Source organism: Prinia subflava (assembly GCF_021018805.1).
Source record: "Prinia subflava isolate CZ2003 ecotype Zambia chromosome W unlocalized genomic scaffold, Cam_Psub_1.2 scaffold_33_NEW, whole genome shotgun sequence".
NCBI lineage: Eukaryota > Metazoa > Chordata > Aves > Passeriformes > Cisticolidae > Prinia > Prinia subflava.
The window spans coordinates 1,391,290-1,411,426 of NW_026960610.1; the positions used below are offsets into that span (position 1 = coordinate 1,391,290).

Below are 20,137 nucleotides of genomic sequence, written 5' to 3' on the forward strand. Positions count from 1 at the left end.
AATAAGTAGATATGTGCCTCACTTCAGTAAGGCACGAGTCTGTGTTAATGAGACTAAATAATGTAAAGATAGACTATAATCACTGAAAGAGTCATTGTTTTGCGGAAGTCGGGCTGTACTATTATCAGTGAGGATTTCTCAGCAGTATTGTAATTTTAGTTAAGAAGACCAAAAGAAATATCAAATATAATGGCTGTAATAATGTAATTAACAAGCTTTTTTAAAAAAAAATTATTGTAATGAAAGTATCATTACCTCCTTATTTTAACATGGGTTTGATTTCATATAGAAAGGTAGCTTCTCTTTGTCTGATCCAGCCTCACTTAAAATTTTTCTCTTTTTAAGTCCAGCGGGTAAAAGTGCTAGCAGGAAACTATACTTCTCAATAATGCATGGTATTACACATGATGGGGTAGACTTCTTCAAGATCCTTGGAATCCGTGCACATATTTTGTAAGGAATATCACTTTATACCTACTGGCAGAATTCAGTTCTTAAAAATAGTTTCATCACCACCACCAAGTTTAAATTTAGTCTCAGCTTTGTTTACTGGGTATTTAAGATGTCATGGACTCTACAAATGGAAGATCCATGAGGACATTTTAGAGACGGGCATGTTAATAAGATGCCTAAGTGATAAAACACTGCAGCTAAGAATCTTGCTCCTAAATTCAATAGTAGCTTTAATCCTTTGTGGTTTTTGCCTTGCTACAGGTATGTGCATCCCAGGGAAGGTGTGATTCAGAGTGTGTCTTCTTGGAAGCATGGCTCAGGCTCACAATACATTAACACTCAGCAAACACAATCATGGACAGCAGTGACTCCCCAGCAGAACTGGTCTTCACCCCCAGAAGTAGTAGACCTCACTTTGGATGAGGATACAAGACACAAATATCTACTGTAATGCAGTCTCCCTTTGTTTCTGTCTCCACCCCTTCTCCCATTTGTGGCATAGAAGTTCATTGTTAAAGCTTCAGCTTCAGAAGATCCCTTTTTGGCACTACGAAATTCAAACTCATGATCTTTTTCATTTCCATAAGAATGTAGTATGATTTCAATATAATTTAAAATGGTTTTGCCTTCTCAAAGAAGGATTCCTCCCAGAATTAAAACCTAATAGCACCAAATTTAAAACACATCTACAATTACTAAAAAATAACTGTGTGCAGGCTTATGTCCACCCATCCTTTCCCACCTCCAACTTCAGAACATTTTTAATTTATCAGTATATTGAGTTTGTTAGTAGAAGTTAGTGTTTTGGTATGTGAACATCAGTGATTTTGAGAAATGCTGTGTCTTCACTGATTTCAGTGGAACTGGAGGTATTCAATACTTCTGAAAATTGGGCCAAAAGTATTTTTACCCAAGCTGATTTGGTTTTTTTACCAGCAGGAGGGACTGTCTTTAATGCAAATGGCCCATAACATATGCACTGAACAGCTTTTATTTTAAGCATTTTTATTTTCAATATTGTTTATAGCTTACACTTCAGTTCAGAGTATTCTATTTGACTACTGTGTTTCACTGATCATTTCCCATGGCTTGTTATGGTTTAAAATAGTAATAGTAGTCACTTAGTAGCAGATGATTATGACAAAAGCACAGGAAAAAGAAAAGTAATAAAAAGGCCCAACATCCCTCTCTTTTTTAAATAGAGTTGAATTTTTTTTGCCTAAATCTTAGTCTTGCCTGGAGTAGGAGGAGAGAAACAGTCCTCATTTCTACTGTTGCCTATTTGTTTCATTCACCATCTCAAAAAAACCTCAACCCCAAACAAATTCCAAAACCCCAGTCTGGCAAAGCACTTTAGTAGCTGTGTAGCATTCAGCAGGGACAGTTTGCTGAAACTAGATGGATCATTCAAGTGCTTAAAACTCTGTCCTAAAAAGGTGTTGCAGGATCAGAACTTAAGGTTGTGATTTTTAAAATTATTATTATTTTTTTAAATAGATCTGTACTATTTTCCTGGCTTTAGGTCATGTCTCTCATACTAGTTTTGGAATTGTTTTTTCAGGTATGATTCAGGAAACACTTTCTACCAGAATATTTACTGAAATCAGTGGAACTACTTACTTTAGTAGTCTGTAGTTTCTGCAGTGTGTATGGAAATTCCAGCCACTCACCTGTCATTTTGAGCCTTTCTCAAGGCAAAAACCAAAGATTAGACTTTACAAGATTATATTCACTTTAAATGTTTATTGAGCAATTAAAACATTCCTTTTGTATTCCAGATGTTTCTAATAAATTGAACAATACCAAATGACAAAACTTCTTGCCACTCTGAAGAGATGACAAATTCAGAAAAGGTCTCTCCTGTAGGTGGTCGCTCTGTTCTCAGTCCTTCCGGTGCTGGGAAAAGCTGCTGGGCAGGATAGGCCCCAGTGGGTCCCAGGTGCAAGCCTCTGGTGCTCCCCCAGGTCCCCAGTCCAGAGCAGGTTCAAACAGTTCCAAGGAAAGGCAAAGAAAAACAGTCCAGCAAAGCTTTTCTACCTCAGCTAGCTAAACTAACTACCGAAAAGTCTCTCCGTCCCACCGTCTGTACATGTTGCAGACAACAACACTCCAGGCCAGAATGAGGAGTGAGTATAGTTTCTGAAAACAAACTGCGTGCTTCTCCCCCCCCCCCCCTTTGCTCTCAGACTTAATCTTAAAGGTACAGGATGTAATGTCCAGCATAAACCCAGCAGACAATTGGGGATACAAACATCATAACGTCACCCTAAGACACTATCATCAGATTTTCTGTCATTTGAGGCTGAACAAGCAGTAATGAGGACATGGGAAGTTCTGTTTTCTTTTTGTGTTGACTGGTTTTTAAATTTTATTTGGCTTCAAATAATTTTATCTGCAGGCAAAAAACAAAAAAAGCAAAACAGTTCAGATTGCACTTTAAAGAACAATTAAATAAGTGATTGATATTCCAATTTCAAGGTTTCTAAAACACTGAATATAAGTATATTGCATGGCCAGAAAAATGCATGTGGTGCTTCTAGTGACCGATTTCTTTCTCTGGGGGAGGGAAAGAGGGAGGAAAGGGAGTGTGGATGGAGTCCATTCACACTGCAGTAGGGAAAAGCCCCGTGCTATTTGGGCACTATAATCAGTAGTGGCTGTCAATCTTTTCTCTTTGTATTTTAATCATGCAACTTGGCCATTGTTTTAGTGGGCTAGCACACATTTTGTTACAGTAACTTTGAAACAGTGACATACTGTGGCTGCTTATTCCTGTTTCACAAAGTCTTTTGAACATCAGTTGTGAAGAAAGTTGCAGAGACTCATTTGTAGTCCTATGAAAAATGCAAACTAACTCTCTTGTTTTTCAGTTTGTATATGATGTGACTTCCATGTATATATAAAAGCAACTACGTCCTAACCAAGTTTACTCCAATTGTGCAGTGTGTTTGTTTAAACAATTCATATATTCTAGTCTGATGCAGGTTTTCTTTCATTTAAAACACTACATATTTTTTCTTATTCTTAACAAATTTGACAGGGTGATGACTAATCTGAAAACTGCAATCACTGGATAGCTAGGAAGAGGTTTAGTTTTAATTTTTTAATTTTTATTTTTTAATAAGAGCAAACAGTGCCCGTGTGATTTTGCTCTTCTCGGCAGGAAAGAGAAATGATAGCCATTGTATGGCTAAGAACCAATGCTCTTGGGCCTGATCCAGAACCCATTGGAGTTGATGTGGGGCTTTCCATGAAGTTTAGTATGCATTGGCTCAAGCCCTTCAGTGTTTAGCAGTTCCTGAATTACTGGAGTGTGAACTTGGAATCTTCTATAGTGAAAACAAATAATTGCTTAGAATATAAATGTTTAAAACCTGCAACTCTAGTTAAAAATTCTAGATTGATCTCAACAGTCATTATTTAGTTCTCATTTTCCATCTAGTATTTAATGGTCTTTGAAGAAAAAATAATAATAAACCAGAGTGGTTTTATATATATATAAATATATATATATTCTTGGTGCAAGATAAGACCTGTTTTTTGAAACAAGTCTGTAGCATAAAGTTTAAACTATTTTAAGACAAAATAAAATAGTGTATTATTTAAATAATATAAATTTGTGTGGGATTTCTTTCCACTTTCATCAATCTGCTTTGTCACATCTCCAAACTAAAGCCCTATGGTCTGGGTTACAGCTGTCCAAATTCAGAACTGTTCTCCACTGTAATGTGTTAAATTTTGTGCATTCAGAATGTAACAGTGATTTCTTGACCACAAAAGCTTGCTTTTATCTGTCAGACCCGGGCAGGACCATCACTTCTCCCTGTAACACTGGTGGAGGATGCCAGGGGATGTGCAGGTACTTGTAACAAGCAGCTGCTGCCCATTGTAGAACCATACAATGGTTTGGGTTGAAAGAGGCCTTAAAGACAGTTGGCAGGGACACTTTCCACTAGACCAAGTGGCTTCAAGCCCCATCCAATCTGGCCTTGAACACTGCCAGGGATGAGGCAGCCACAGCTTCACTGGGCAACCTGTGCCAGTGCCTCACCACACCACCCTCACAGTAAAGAATTTCTGTCTAATATATCTAATGTAAACCTGCTCTCTGTCAATTTGAAGCCATTTCCCCTTGTCCTATTCCTCCATGCTCTTGTCCAAAGTCTCTCTCCAGCTCTCTTGTAGCCCCTTTAGGTACTGGAAAGTGCTCTAAGGTCTTCCCAAATCCACCTTCTCCAGGCTGAACAACCACAACTCTCACAGCCTGTCTCCAAAGCAGAGGTGCTCCAGCCCTCTGAGAATCTTTGTGACCTCCTCTGGACTTGCACCAACAGGTCCACATCCTCCTTGTTAGGAGCCCATTGTGCTCTGCAGGATCTCTTCTAGGCATGTGGTTTCTGCACAGCCTCCATCTCCCCACACATGGCAGTCCTTCAGGTGTCTGAGCAACCTTCACACCAGTATTTCTCTGACTGTATTCCCATGTCCCATTCTCCCAGCTTTCAGTGAGCTCCCAGCTGGTCAATGAGACCAATGTCACACTCAGATTTTCTCACACAGCCAGATAGTGCTGACAAGCTCAGACCTACTGCCATTTGAAATGGATGTGTAGATTAGCTATGAACCTATGGGCAGGTCCTTGCAGACCACAAGACGTGGTGCCAGGCTGAACAGCATTTGGTAACCACTAAATTATACCAAGGAATTTACAGCCACAAGTAAAGAGAAGGATGGTAAGTATAACCGATGTGCTAAACTTAGGGTCCCACTGCCTTCCAGTGTTCTCATATGCAGTATGGAAATAGCAATAATAATAATAATAATAATAATAACTCATTACATTTCCAGCTACATAGGGAGTTTTTGTCCTGTGAAAAGGCTCTCAATGGTGAGAGGAGAGACATTTATCCAGGTATTTTAAATATCAACATGGGTAATGAGAGTGAATTGAGTTGGTTTTAAGCCCCACTGAGTTCTTGGCTTTTGTGAAGCTTGAAAATACAAATTCTGGGTCTGGTGGTGATTGTGGAGGTGGACACCAGACTCAGATATTATTTCATGTATATCACCAGCTGAGGGAAAACATTGCTGTGGAGTTTGATACAGAGGTGGGAAGAGGAGAGCTGACACATCTAATTTTTTTTTCCACCACCAAGACATACTCAGTGTCTTTCGACTTAAGGATAAATTGAATGGAAAGCTGTCTTGGTTTGAAAGACAGATATCTGCTAGGAAGGGGCAGGACCTCCCTAGAGATGGAGAATTCAAATCCCCTCCCTCCAAATTATTCCAATTAAAAGGAAAATTAAAGGAGCTTTCAGGCAGAGGTATGGGGGTAGGAATAACAGTTCTTTACTAGTATATATGACAAAACGACAAACAAACAACTACAGCATCAATAATAAACAGAACCAAGAACCTTGAGGGCTTTCTTTTACAAAAGCCCAGAGCAGTTTGATCTGGGTGCCCCTGCAGGACTCCGAGAGGCCGAACTGGAAGGAAGGAAAAGTCCCGGGCTGGTGGATGAGATGAGGTCTGCGCTGGCAGCTGGAACAGCAGGGGTGTCCCGGCAGGGCTGGGCAGTGCAGGGCTACAGAGTAGCAGGAGAGCCTCAAAGGTCCGAAGAAGCAGCGGCGGTGGGGGGAGAGGCTGGAGAAAGCGAGTTCAGGATTCCCGGGTACACAGCAGATGACGATAGATTTTCCCAGGACGAGGCAGAGGCAGAGGGCAGCCTGACCGTCCTCCTCGGTGCTGAGAGCAAGAGTGCTTCCCCCTCCCCCAGATCTGTCTTTTTGCCTTTCCCCAAAGCTAATCATCTCTCCCGTCTGAGGAACACTCCCAGGGACTCAAAAACAATAGGTGTAGCTTCGTGCTGCTATATCCCTCAAGCACTCTTTTTGTCCTGACTAAGTAGTCATTAAGGCTTCTTGGAAACTTATGGGAAAAAATTCTGTGAGAAGAGGAAAAAAAAAAAAACAAAACCAAATCTAACCCCCAACATCATCCACCCCGAATTTTTTTCCATACCAACCTATTACATTGAATTTAAACCTTCAAAATATATATATATATATACATGCATGTCCTAAATTATATACATCTATACATACAGATATGGGTACAGACACATGATGTGGGTAGTTCATCCTAAAACAAGGTCTCCTTGAGGTATGCATCGGGTCTCTCCATCCCTTTGCATCACCCACCAGGTGCATCCTGGTCCCTGAGCGAAGACAACCCCACAGGTGGGATTGTCTTTGCTGGAGGCAGAATTAATCCAAACAGTTTTTCCCAGCATACCTCTCATGTGTACTACTGGAACCTTATCTCCATCTGTTGTTCTCAGGGGCTCAGATTGGGCAGGGCCTGCTCGGTTGGTGGAACCTCGAGTGTTCACTAACCATGTGGCCTTTGCTAAATTAATCTCCCAGTTTTTGAAAGTCCCCCCACCCAATGCCTTCAAGGTGGTTTTAAGCAGGCCATTGCACCGTTCAACTTTCCCGGCTGCTGGTGCGTGATAAGGAATATGGTACACCCACTCAACGCCATGTTCCCTAGCCCAGGCTGCTATAAGGCTGTTCTTGAAATGGGTCCCATTGTCTGACTCGATTCTCTCAGGGGTGCCATGTCTCCACAGGACTTGCTTTTCCAGGCCCAGGATGGTGTTCCTGGCAGTAGCGTGAGGCACAGGGTAGGTTTCCAGCCATCCAGTGGTGGCTTCCACCATGGTCAGCACGTAGCGCTTGCCTTGGCGGGTTTGGGGAAGGGTGATGTAGTCAATCTGCCAGGCTTCCCCATACCTGTATTTGGACCACCGCCCGCCATACCATAGGGGCTTCACTCGCTTAGCCTGCTTGATTGCAGCACATGTCTCACAGTCATGGATAACCTGAGAAATGCTGTCCATGGTTAGATCCACCCCTCGGTCTCGTGCCCACTTATAGGTGGCATCTCTGCCCTGATGACCTGAGGCGTCGTGGGCCCATCGAGCTAGGAACAACTCTCCCTTGTGTTGCCAATCTAGGTCTATCTTTGACACTTCTATCTTGGCGGCTTGATCTACTTGCTCGTTGTTTCGGTGCTCCTCATTAGCCCGACTCTTGGGGACGTGGGCATCTACATGGCGGACTTTTACAGGTAGCTTGACTACCTGAGCAGCAATGTCTTTCCACTCATCAGCAGCCCAGATTGGTTTTCCCCCACGCTGCCAGTTGGCCTTTTTCCACCTTTCCAGCCAACCCCACAGAGCATTGGCTACCATCCATGAATCAGTGTAGAGGTAGAGCTTTGGCCACTTCTCTCTTTCAGCAATGTCCAGGGCCAACTGAACAGCCTTGAGTTCTGCAAGTTGACTTGATCCACCTTCTCCTTCAGTGGCTTGTGCAACTTGTCGTGTGGGGCTCCATACGGCTGCTTTCCACTTGCGGTTCATCCCTACGATGCGACAGGAACCGTCAGTGAAAAGAGCGTAGCACGTTTCTTCTGCTGGCAGCTGATTATACGGTGGAGCTTCTTCGGCACGTGTCACTTGCTCTTGTTCCTCTCCATCTGTGAGATCAAAGTTTTCACTTTCTGGCCAGTTTGTGATTATCTCCAAAATCCCAGGGCGATTTGGGTTTCCGATACGGGCGCGCTGAGTGATGAGGGCAGTCCATTTGCTCCATGTGGCATCGGTGGCATGGTGGGTAGAGGGAACCTTTCCTTTGAACATCCACCCCAGCACAGGTAGTCGGGGTGCCAGGAGGAGTTGGGCTTCTGTGCCAATCACTTCTGAGGCAGCCTGGACTCCTTCATAGGCAGCCAAGATTTCTTTCTCTGTTGGGGTGTAGTTGGCTTCAGACCCTCTGTAGCTCCGACTCCAGAATCCCAGTGGTCGACCCCGAGTCTCACCAGGCACCTTCTGCCAAAGGCTCCAGGACAGGCCATGGTTCCTGGCTGCAGAGTAGAGCACGTTCTTCACTTCTGGTCCTGTCCTGACTGGGCCAAGGGCCACTGCATGAGCGATCTCCTGCTTGATCTGGGCAAAGGCTTGTTGCTGTTCAGGGCCCCAATGGAAATCGTTCTTCTTGCGGGTTACCCGGTAGAGAGGGCTCACAATCTGGCTGTACTCAGGAATGTGCATTCTCCAAAAGCCTATGGCGCCTAGGAAAGCTTGCGTTTCCTTCTTGCTGGTCGGTGGAGACATCGCAGTGATCTTATTGATGACCTCAATGGGAATCTGACGCCGCCCATCTTCCCACTTTACTCCCAGGAACTGGATCTCCTTGGCAGGTCCCTTGACTTTGCTCTTTTACAAATACCTGATTCACACCTGAGTCTTGGGTCAAGGGTCCCATATTCCTTGCCTCACCACCATCCAGTTGCACACCTCTACCCATAAGGTCCCAGACCCTAAGTAACCAGGCTGTATAAGGCTCACGTCCCCGTCGTGCAACATCTTTTTGCAGAGTACGGAGATTTTCATATGACAGGGACTCGGTGATGATCTCAACTTCTGGCTCCCCTGTGGGTTGTGAGGGCCTTCCTTTTTTATCCTTATCACTTGGGTGCTCTGATTTCACCTTATATTTCTTCCTTTCCACAGGGGCAACTGCTGCTGGCTGTGACTGCCCCTGTGGTTCAGCTGGAACCTGGACAGTTGTAACGTCTGTGGGTTCCACTGCTGCACCTTCAGACTCTTCCTCTTCAGGGCAGGGGGAGGGTTTGCCAGCAGCTGGGGCTAATGAGGCCACCACTAGGGAAGTGTGCTCCTTCAGCATCTTGCCCATCTCCTTCACCAGAACTCCCACCCAATCTGGGTGGTTCATTCCTGAGGTGGGCTTTATGTCAGGGTCAGGTGGTGGGGCAGCATCCCCAGTCTCTAGGGCAGTGTCAGGCTCCATGGCAGCACTCTCAGTCTCTAGGGTAGTATCTTTATTCTCTGGGGTAGGTATCAGGGTGGTTATCCAGGCCAATCTCCCCTTATCTCGGAATATTAAATAGAATAGGCCTGTGAGCAATACTAGCCATTGTATGATATCATTAGCATTCAGAGAGGATTTAAACCCTTCAAAAACTGGTGGAATAGACCCAAAGAGCTGAGTAAAGGGTTGGGAAAAAATTTCCCCTGGTGTCATTTCCTCACAATAGGTACCATTTTTAAAGTAACCCCACAAACAAACACTTAGAGTGTGATAGCCATGTATCCATGTGCCTGCCTTCCAGAGGAAGTTAAAAATCCATGAATTCCTCGCCTTATTAACCCATAGTGCAAACTGGATAACAGCCACAGTAGCCTTAGTTATAGGGCCCATGTTTAAATAAGGGCCTGCAAATGGGAGAAACACAGCCACAACCACATGCCACCCAAACCAAGGTAAGCTAGACCACATGATGCTATTTAGGGAGGTTTCTATACCCAGTGCACAAGGTCACTTAAGAACTGTTATTCCTTTTCCTCTCAATGCCCTCAAGCCCCACAGTGGGCGCCAATAGTCTGTCTTGGTTTGAAAGACAGATATCTGCTAGGAAGGGGCAGGACCTCCCTAGAGATGGAGAATTCAAATCCCCTCCCTCCAAATTATTCCAATTAAAAGGAAAATTAAAGGAGCTTTCAGGCAGAGGTATGGGGGTAGGAATAACAGTTCTTTACTAGTATATATGACAAAACGACAAACAAACAACAACTACAGCATCAATAATAAACAGAACCAAGAACCTTGAGGGCTTTCTTTTACAAAAGCCCAGAGCAGTTTGATCTGGGTGCCCCTGCAGGACTCCGAGAGGCCGAACTGGAAGGAAGGAAAAAGTCCCGGGCTGGTGGATGAGATGAGGTCTGCGCTGGCAGCTGGAACAGCAGGGGTGTCCCGGCCGGGCTGGGCAGTGCAGGGCTACAGAGTAGCAGGAGAGCCTCAAAGGTCCGAAGAAGCAGCGGCGGTGGGGGGAGAGGCTGGAGAAAGCGAGTTCAGGATTCCCGGGTACACAGCAGATGACGATAGATTTTCCCAGGACGAGGCAGAGGCAGAGGGCAGCCTGACCGTCCTCCTCGGTGCTGAGAGCAAGAGTGCTTCCCCCTCCCCCAGATCTGTCTTTTTGCCTTTCCCCAAAGCTAATCATCTCTCCCGTCTGAGGAACACTCCCAGGGACTCAAAAACAATAGGTGTAGCTTCGTGCTGCTATATCCCTCAAGCACTCTTTTTGTCCTGACTAAGTAGTCATTAAGGCTTCTTGGAAACTTATGGGAAAAAGTTCTGTGAGAAGAGGAAAAAAAAAAAACAAAACCAAATCTAACCCCCAACAAAAGCTTAAAATTTCTCATGCGGTACATGGCACCTTGTGGCTTGGACCACTTTGCTTTTATGTGGGAACTCACATGGCTTTGCGGGAATGGTCATTTCAGGGGCAAAATAAGAACTGGTAAAAACTACCCAAAGAGGTTAGATTTTGTATTGTTTTCCCCAGTGAATTTGTTGCAATGCAGATTAATTTTGTGGCTGAAAATTTAGTTTGTCTGCCTTGAAATGGGGACTGAAAGCATTTTATTAAGTGGATTAGTTCCCCAGTTCCCTGAAGAATCTGTAAATGGTGTCCTTTGCTGAGTGCATCACCTCCATTTGCTGAAATACTTGGTTGTGCCTCTCCTTTTTCGGGTCTTAATCTATGAACGTCAGCTGCTGTGGCTTTCTCTCCAGAGCCATCCCAGGGATGCAGTTTCCCTTCTGTCTGTAAAGGAAAGGAGCAGCATGCCTGCAAAATGCAAACTTGTGACGGATAAACACTGCATTACTTTTTTCTTTGGTGCAAAGAAGGTGAATGACTTCCTTTTACTAAAGCTGAACAACAGATGAAGATCCAGCCCTCCTCAGTCTATATTTTGATACCAAGAACTTTATGAAAAGTAAATGAGTCCTTACGACTACTGATTCATAAATGCCCCTTGGAAGTTTTTTCTTGGAGCTGGTTAGTCTTCTGGATTTGTAATTCAGTTTAAAATTGAAACTGATTGACAGCTACTGGTAAGGAAGCATTTTTCAGACAGTAAGTCTCAGGGCAAAGCTGGAGTGGACAGGGGAAAACTGCAAGTTTAATTTCAAATAATTTTCTACATTTATTAGCTGCATTGGCAGCTTTGGGTGAATCCAGAGCAACCACATCAGAGCTGGGAAAAGAAACAAGTAAGAGTCTCCTATCAAATTAATTTTTCAGTGCTGCAGGCCATGCAAATTGAATGTAGAACTCATGGATCCTGACTGGTGACTGACTGCCTTTTCCAGGGAGTTTTCTACCCGAGTCTCTGACAAAATGCCATCTTGTACATCTGAGGATCGCATTTGCTTTATCCATGGCTTAATAGACTTGACAGCTTCTGGCTGTCCCACGATCAAGGATACCCAAATCTCCCATTTCCATTCTGCCAGGTCTTTGTGTCTACCTCAGACTTGGCATCGCTGAACTTGTGTTATGCCCATCACTCCAGTTCATGCAACCTCATCCACATCTTCCAGTATTGACAGTACTGCTACACTGCTCGGTGTGATCAGCAGTTTTTAGAAGAAATCTCCAACTCTATATGCCTAAATCACAGATCATAGAATATTCTGAGTTGAAAGGGACCCACAAGGATCATCAAGTCACTCATAAAAATAGTGACTTGCCATTGCTTCCTCGGAAATGCATCTTTTTGAATGTTACCACTGGCAAATTTAACTATTTGCATCCTAAAATACTCTTTATTCCCCTTCATCCTTACAACTATAGCCCTCTGGATGCACCACTGTTTGGCCACATGGACCTCCAAGAGAGGCTGCCACTTCAAAGCAGGGTACATTCAAATCCTCCCTCTGAGATTGTAGATACATAGGAAATATTTATCCATGATGTTATGAGCTGGCAGTGGTCCTATAAATCCCAAGAGGAGCTTTCATGTTCGAGGTGGTTGGGCTGGAGTGATGTTTTTAAGATCCTAATGGGAAATGTGTCACTTGTGTTATGTATTTTCACTCAAAGCTCATCTTACCTGGCACAGGATATGATAGATTCATGGCAGGGCAATTTTTTTGCATTTCCACATGATTACACTTCCCATTTAAGTCCATTTATTTACACTATCCCTGAACTGCATGTGACAAAACCACTGAGTAAAAATATCCCTTGCAGAAGCTCTGCCAGGTTGAAATCACTGGCTGAGTGCCTCAGATCTATATTCTGACATTTCACTAACACCTCCTTTCTGCTAAAATTTTACAGCTCTAATGGGATCTGTCATCTGTACAAAGAACCAAGGTGAAGATCTCCATGATGCACTGGAAACCACCTCCTTGGCTGGGCTTTCCTTCTTCTCTTGGTCAGCAGTATGTCTCCAGGAGGAGGATACCTCCTTCTCACCTCTGTATTGCTCAGAGCAGCAAGGGGGAAGGACACCTTCAGAAAGTTGTTTTGCATTTAAATAAAGCAGTGATATGGGTTAATGAATATATTTGGACAAAACAGTGGTTCTTCTGAGCATTCGAGGTTGGGTCTTGAACGTGGACTACACTTGCTCAGCTTCTTATCTTGGTTGCATGGTAGTAGGGAATAATGAAGGCATCCTCACAATGTGGGGTACCAACAAGGATGAGACTCACCAGAGTGGGATGTCATCAAGGGCTGCTGATGAGTGACTCCTTAACGGCTCCTCCAGTTTCGCCTCTTTCTTCTGGAGAAAATTCCCAATCCCTGGACAGAAAGATCATCTCCAGCACAATGGAAAGATTTGACCAAAACTTCAGCTTCTGAACACATCTCTGGTGGAGATGGTGTCTGAATTTCTCAGTGAATGTGGGAGACAGGCCCTACCTGTGTATGAGATGAATCCCGAGGAAAAAATGCAGGTTGGGGTAGTTTGTCAAATAATTTTTGTTTCTTATGGTTGTCACGGTCTAGGAATGGTATTTGCCAGTTTAGTGTTCCCACTGAAACCACTCCAAAACATGTGCCACTCGGTCACTCCCTCTTCCCACTCCCTCTCCCCGGCTGTTGGCTGAAGAGGAGAATTGGAGGCTGTACTAGTTTGAGCAAACCAGTGGGAGATTCCAAGTCAGAACTACAATTTAATAGGAAAATTAAAATAAAGGCAATAGTACAGAAACACTGGCTTAAACTGACAGAGTCAGAATACAACCTGACATCCTGCTGGTCAGGGTGCTGGAAGCAGTCCAGTTAAATTTTGGCTACAGTCCTGTTGTAGTAATGCATGTGGTTTTGTCTAAGCGGTGATCCTATAGAAAGATCTGGTCTTTCTCTGGTGGTCCAGTGGAGGGTATCAAGCTCTTGTTCTCTGAGAATCCAGTGGGTAGTGCCCCAGTTGTGTTCCAAACCTCATATTATATACATGTAGGAATGCTTGGTTCCTCCCCCTGGGTGGGGGATCTCACAATGGGGTGATGTAATTTTATGAGTCATGCTGTGAGACCTTGATGGCCCATTAGTGGAGATAGCCCCTGGAGGGAGTTATCAAGGCTAAGTCATGGAGAAGATAAAGAACACTGCCCCACAATTCTTAACAGCTTACATAGATGGTAGTAGAATACATACTTTTGATTACAACTTACATTGTAATCTAAGACAGAGGCATAAAAGGTAAAGATCACAGGTTGAGATAAAAAATATTTACTGGAAACAGCAATGAAATAAGAAAATGAACAGTAACAGCAACAATATTAATAACAGAAGTCTACAAGAAGAGAAACACTATTGCTCACCCCGCTGAGGAAACCCCTGACAATAGCCAACCGCTCACTTTACCATGCTATCCCAACCTGGAAGTGAGCCATTCTCCCCTTCCTGGAAAATGACATGAGGTGGTTTAGAATAACCTATGGGTCCTAGCCTTGCTCCCTCCTGGCTGCTGCAAAAAATCCTGTTCTGGATGAAACCAGGATATTATCCTCCTCTTATCCTATACCATCTACATCATGCCCAAATCCTACACCTTCCAACTATATATATGTGTATATATATATATATATACACAAGCACAGGTATCATTTCCATAGTCAGTGACCATCCCTCCAAGATGTCTGATGAGTTTATTTAGTCCATCACTGTGGATGCTATCCATCCTAGATGTCTTCCAGATCAGGAGGGCTGGTGTGCTGTTGGCTTTCAATGAGCTTTTTAACAGTTCATTGTACCATTCAATTTTCCCAGAGGCTGCTGCATAATAGGGAATATGATATACCCACTCAATACCATGCTCTCTGGCCCAGGTGTCTATGAGGCTATTTCTGACATAAGTCCTGTTGTCCAACTCTAATCTTTCTGGGGTGCCATGACACCACAGGAATTTTTCAAAGTTTGCAGGAGTGTGATGTAATCAATCTGACAGGCCTCCCCCTACTTATATTTGGACCATCATCCCCCATACCACAGAGGCTTTACCCACTTGGCCTGCTTGATTGCAGCACATTTCACAGTTATGGATAACCTGGGAGATAGTCTCCATGTTTAAGTCCACTCCTTGGTAACGAGCCCATCTGTATGTTACATCTCTTCCCTGATGACCTGAGGTGTCATGGGCCCACTGAGCCAGAAATAACTCACCTTTATGTTGCCGGTCCAGATCTACCTCAGACACTAATCTTGGAAGCTTGATCTATCTGTCTGTTGTGATGCTCCTTTTTAGCCCAACTCTTAGGTACATGTGCATCTACATGATATACTTTCACAGTCAACTTCTTTACCCAGGCAGCGATCTCTTGCTAAGGTTCAGAAGCCAAGATGGGTTTTCCTCTGTGCTGCCAATTGGCCTTCTTCCACTGGTCCACCCATCCCCATAAGGTGCTTGCTATTATCCAGGAGTCAGTGTAGAGGTAGACTGTTGGCCATCTCTCTCTTTCAGCCACATATAAACCCAACTGGATGTCTTCCAGCTCTGCAACCTGACTTGATAGACTTTGTTCCTCAATAGCTTCTGCTAATCATTATGTGGGACTGTGTAGGGCAGCTTTCCATTTTTGATGTATCCCTACAATACGTCAGGAACCATCAGTGAAGAGTGCCGGGTGATTGAAGAGGGGAGGTCTCCATGGTTTGCATCATGAAGCCAATTTTATTGAACATGCTGCTGGTTTATATACCTTTCAAGCACGAGCTAAAAATAACTACTTGCTTGAACAATAACAACCATAACAGCAATATCTGTTTCTTAGTAACATTGCTTAACTGTGCTTAACTACAGGCTAGCACAGACTTGTACAGGCCTGTACTGTCTTGCATACATACATTCACCTTTATCTCTTCCTCCTTCAGGATCCTGCCTCAACTTGCCAGGGCTTGTGGCCCTCTAGCACATCTACTTCTGTAATGAGTTCAGCAATACTTTGAGTCCTGCTTTTTAGCTGTTTTCCCACAGAAGAGAGCATATTGCTTTTCCTTTTCGGTAGACAGTTAAATGGTGGGGCCTCCTGTCACGAGCCAAAGGATGGTTGTGATGGTTCGTTTTGATTTCAGAGTGCAAAAAGAGGCAATGAGAACTTAGTTCAAGTAAAATCAATTGTATCTTTATTGATACACACAATTATGTGATAGTAGAGAAGGGAAAGAGAGAGAGAGAAAAGAGGAAAAGGGGGGTAATAGCTACCGACTGAACAGATGTGAGTCCTCGTGAAGCTGGAGCCCTAAGACCACCTTCGCAGTCCTCGTGGGGCAGGCCAATAGATTGTCATTCGCCGGGGAGATCTCAGAAGCCTGCACTTTGGGGGTGATTTTTATAGTTCTTTTCAAGGGGAAGGACAAGATGCCAGGAAGGGGGGGAGGTCTTGTGGGCACTGCAGGTGTTTTCTCACAATAGAGGGAGCGGTGCAGCCTGAACCTCACAGCAGGTACGGTCGGTACAGAAACACCCCTCTACAAACACGGCCCAGAATTGTTCATGCATGGATCCCTGAGGAGGGTGTCTTGGTCCAGTAACAGCAGCTGCAGGGAGAAACTTGGCCCAGGGTCCGTGGGGGTCTCGGCTTCTGGCAGTCATGAGGCAGATGAGGGACCTTTTTTGACCAACTCTTACACCTCCTTACCACATCTCACCTTCTCCTCCTGCTCTTGTAATGACAATTTGAAATTATCATCTTCGGGCCAGTTTGTGATGACTTCCAAAACTCCTCGGTGATTGGTGTTTCCTACTCAAACTTGCTGTGTGATCAGAGCTATCCACCAGTGGCATGATGTGTGGAAGGGACTTACCCTTTGCACATCCAGTCCAGCTCTGGCATTCTGGGTGCCAGGAGGAGCTGTGCTTTGGTGCCAATCACTTGCAAAGCAGCTTGAACCCCTTCGTAAACTGCCAGTATCTGTTTTTCAGTTGGAGTGTAGCTGGCCTCATATCCTTTCTATCCCCAATTCCAGAATTCCAGAGGTTGTCCTTGAGTCTCCCCAGGTACTTTGTGCCAGAGGCTCCAGGAAGGACCATTCTCCCCAGCTGTGGATTAGAGCATGTGCCTCACATCCTGTCCTGACTGGCTCAAGGGCTACTGTGTGAACAATTTCCTGTTTAGTTTGTTCAAAAGCTTGTTGCTGTTCAGGATCCTACTTGAAATCGGTCTTATTCTGGGTCACATGATAGAGAGGTCTTACAATATGACTGTACTGAAGTTCCAGGATGTCCAGCATAGCAGCATTCAGTGATGGTGTGACTTTGTTCAGGTCACAATAGTCCACTGTCAGCCTCCACTCTCCATTGTACTTATGCACTGGCCGTATAGGACCATTAAAGGGCGAATGAGTCTTGCTGACCACTCTCTGGCTCTCCAGTTCACAAATCACCTCATGGATGAGAGTCCAAGTTAGTGTGGTGTTGTCAATGGTGCATTGTTGCGATAGTGATTGGTACCTGTTCATGGAGCCTCAGCAGTCCCACAGCAGAAGGGTCCTCTGAGAGACCAGGCAAAGTATTCAGCTCTCTAATTTCCTCTGTCTCTACAGCAGCTATCCCAAAACCCCCACAATACCCTTTTGGGTCTTTGAAATACACTCTCCTGAGGTAATCTATGCCAAGGATGCAGAGGGCCTCTGGCCCAGTCACAATGGGGTGTTTTTGCCATTCATTCCTGTGGATGCTGACAGCCTGGTCAAAGAGAAATTTTTAGGCATCGGGCAGCAGCAGAGCCTGTGGGAAAGCAAGTCAGATAGACTTTCCCAGACATTTGCTCTGGAGGAGCTGGGAGAAGAGATTCCAAATATTTTTTAATCTTTGCACCTGCTATTTTCTCCAACTTGTTTACTTGCAAAGATGTTTATGAAAAGGTGTTGGTCTAAATGACCAATCGTCCAATTGTAACGAAACAGTGTATAAAAAAGGTGTGCCTTTTAATAAACCTTGCTATATGCCCTCCAAGAAGATTTGGAGTTATATTGTTATTTCAGCCATCCCAAATAGATAACGATATGTTCCCTGTAAGGCTTACTTCAGTTCCAGTAGAGTCAGCTGTTGGGATCCCCCTGTCACCTCAGAAATGGAGATGGATTCTGTCCCTACATATCTCGATGGTATCAGGGTACATTGTACACCAGTGTCAGCTGAAGCCTTATGCTCCTGTTGGTCTGATGTGCCAGACTATCAGATCCAAGCAGTCCAATAGATCTGACTGTCCCTTTTGTCCACCTGGCCAGAGGCAAGGTCCCGCTTGTTCTGGTCATAGTACTTGTTGCTCACTTCAGGTAAATACACACTGGAGGTCCCTTCAAGAGGATCTGAAGTAACATCAGACCTTATTTGTAGTCGTGCATTTCTGTACCTGAGCAGGTGTTTCTATATAAGGAAGTGAAGTTAGAATTTTTTATAGCTTGCTCGCTGTAATTGGCTCAGTACTAGGACAGACACAGTGATAGGACTGTAGAAGTGCACCTCAAAGTCTAGTGTCTATCTCATTAGGCCAAGAGCCAAAAAAGCCCACCTAGACCATCGAGTACTAAAGGGCCTACATAACGGTACACGAGGCTTTTTGGGAGTGCCTTAGCCTGTGTAGCTGTGCTTAGTACACTGTGCTCGGCTTATCTCTTTTCATTTTGTAACGTTTATTATTTTCCTGTTATTAAAACTTTATTTTACAAAGCATATCCTGGGAAGCCGTCTCGCTATTTTATTAAGCCATTTCTCCGCTAGCTGGACCCTCGGAGTTATCGGGAGAAATCTCGATAAATGGCGCCCGAACAGGGACCCTACATTAGGGTAACTGAATCGAAGTTTGCTAACAAGCCCTCACGTTCAGCTAAGCCATTTTGCTCTTAGTTTCGTTTTTTTAAAAGCGAGCTCGTGGTAGTTTTTTTAGTCGTGAAAATAAAACCACATTTTTGGGTCAAAAAGGCTGAGAAGGAGCCTTTTGACTGAACCCCTATACCAGTGAAAAGGAGTCTTTGCCAGACACCGATTCTAGTACAAAGTAGATTACTCTTTAGAAAGGAGAAGCTGCAGTCTAGCAGAGCTGGAAAACAGCTAATCACCAAGTGACCTGAGAGAGTCGAAGACAACCAAGAGCTGCCAAGAGATCACAAGAGCCATTCTGGTGAGTGACAATGAAGACCCAGCAATCTGTAAAACAGCGAGACACCTTTTGTTATTTTAATTATAAACTGACTATTCAAGACTATAAGTTTGAGAAGAAAGAACTTAAAAAACTTGTAAAATAGGTCTATAAGAAGTATCCAGACACTAATACAGCTGAAACAGTAACAGTAGAATTTTGAGACAAAATAAGATTGAAGTTGTATAATTCAAAGAAAAAATCTGTGTTAAAATTAAGACCCATCTTTAAAACTGTGTTAGACTTTGTAACAGAAGAAAGCAAAAAGCTCAGCAGTGAAAAAACACTTGAAACTGCAGAAAGAGAAACCTTAAGAAAAGCCTCTAAAAGCAACCTTAAAAAAGGAGCCCAGAAAGTAAAATGCAAAAAAGCTCCTGCTCACCTTAGACATGAAGATAAAAATCCAAGTTCTGATGCCCCAAGTCCCAGAAAAAACCAGTTTGATTTACTCCCGAAGAGAAAGCACGGGACGGCTCAAAGCCCTCCCCTGAGCCGTCCTCAGACCCCCAGAGTGAGACCTGTGCCAGCCGTGGCCAAGCAAGCAAGGGTTCCATTCCAACCGCCCTCCCCACCCCCTCAGTCACCCAGTACGAGATTCGGGCGATCCCAGTCCGTTAATTTTGAGCGCGCGAATTTTAAACAAAGCCCTGAAAGCGCGAGCTCACAGAACAATGAAAAACGTAGAATTCTCCTCATCTCTGAGGCAGAAACTGTAGCTCCACGTGGGCGGGCTCAGTACAGCCCGACGCTGCGACACGCCCCATCTGATGTGTCGCTCAGCTCCTCCCACTCCAGCACGGGAGGCTCCCCCTCCATGGGCGGTCCCAAGCCTCGGGCACCGCCCCGGGTTGTCACCCACAGCCTGGACAGACACGCCCTGGCTGTGACGAGCGTGGGAACCAGATGTGACATCCCAGAACTTGCCCTCCCCAAGATGGCGGCGCCCATGCCGGAGAAATGTAAACAAACTCCGATGAAAAATCAGACGGTTTCCCACACGTCCTGCAGTTTCTCTGATGATTCAGAGGATTCATCAGCCAGCATAGATCCCTGGCACAAGATAAGGAAAGAAACCAGCACCCCAGAGCCAGCCCGGCTCTGGCGACAGGAGACCAAAACAAAACAAAAACAAGGACAGAGCAAAACTG

At 44.4% G+C, this 20,137-nt stretch overlaps 1 protein-coding gene across 6 annotated transcripts in view; it reads left to right on the top strand.

The window, feature by feature from the left end:
• Positions 1-13,010, top strand: part of LOC134565139 (protein ARK2N-like) — a 72,304-nt gene extending 59,294 nt beyond the window's left edge. For 3 of the 6 annotated variants that reach the window (XM_063424587.1, XM_063424583.1, XM_063424582.1), the window contains one exon: positions 715-2,228. In XM_063424587.1, coding sequence (XP_063280657.1) covers positions 715-904 — 190 coding nt within the window. In that variant the 3' untranslated portion in view covers positions 905-2,228. Of the gene's footprint in view, positions 1-714; positions 2,229-12,678 lie in introns of those variants that run through there. The other 3 variants (XM_063424584.1, XM_063424586.1, XM_063424585.1) reach the window with 3 other exon arrangements.
• The last annotated feature ends 7,127 nt before the right edge of the window (positions 13,011-20,137 follow it).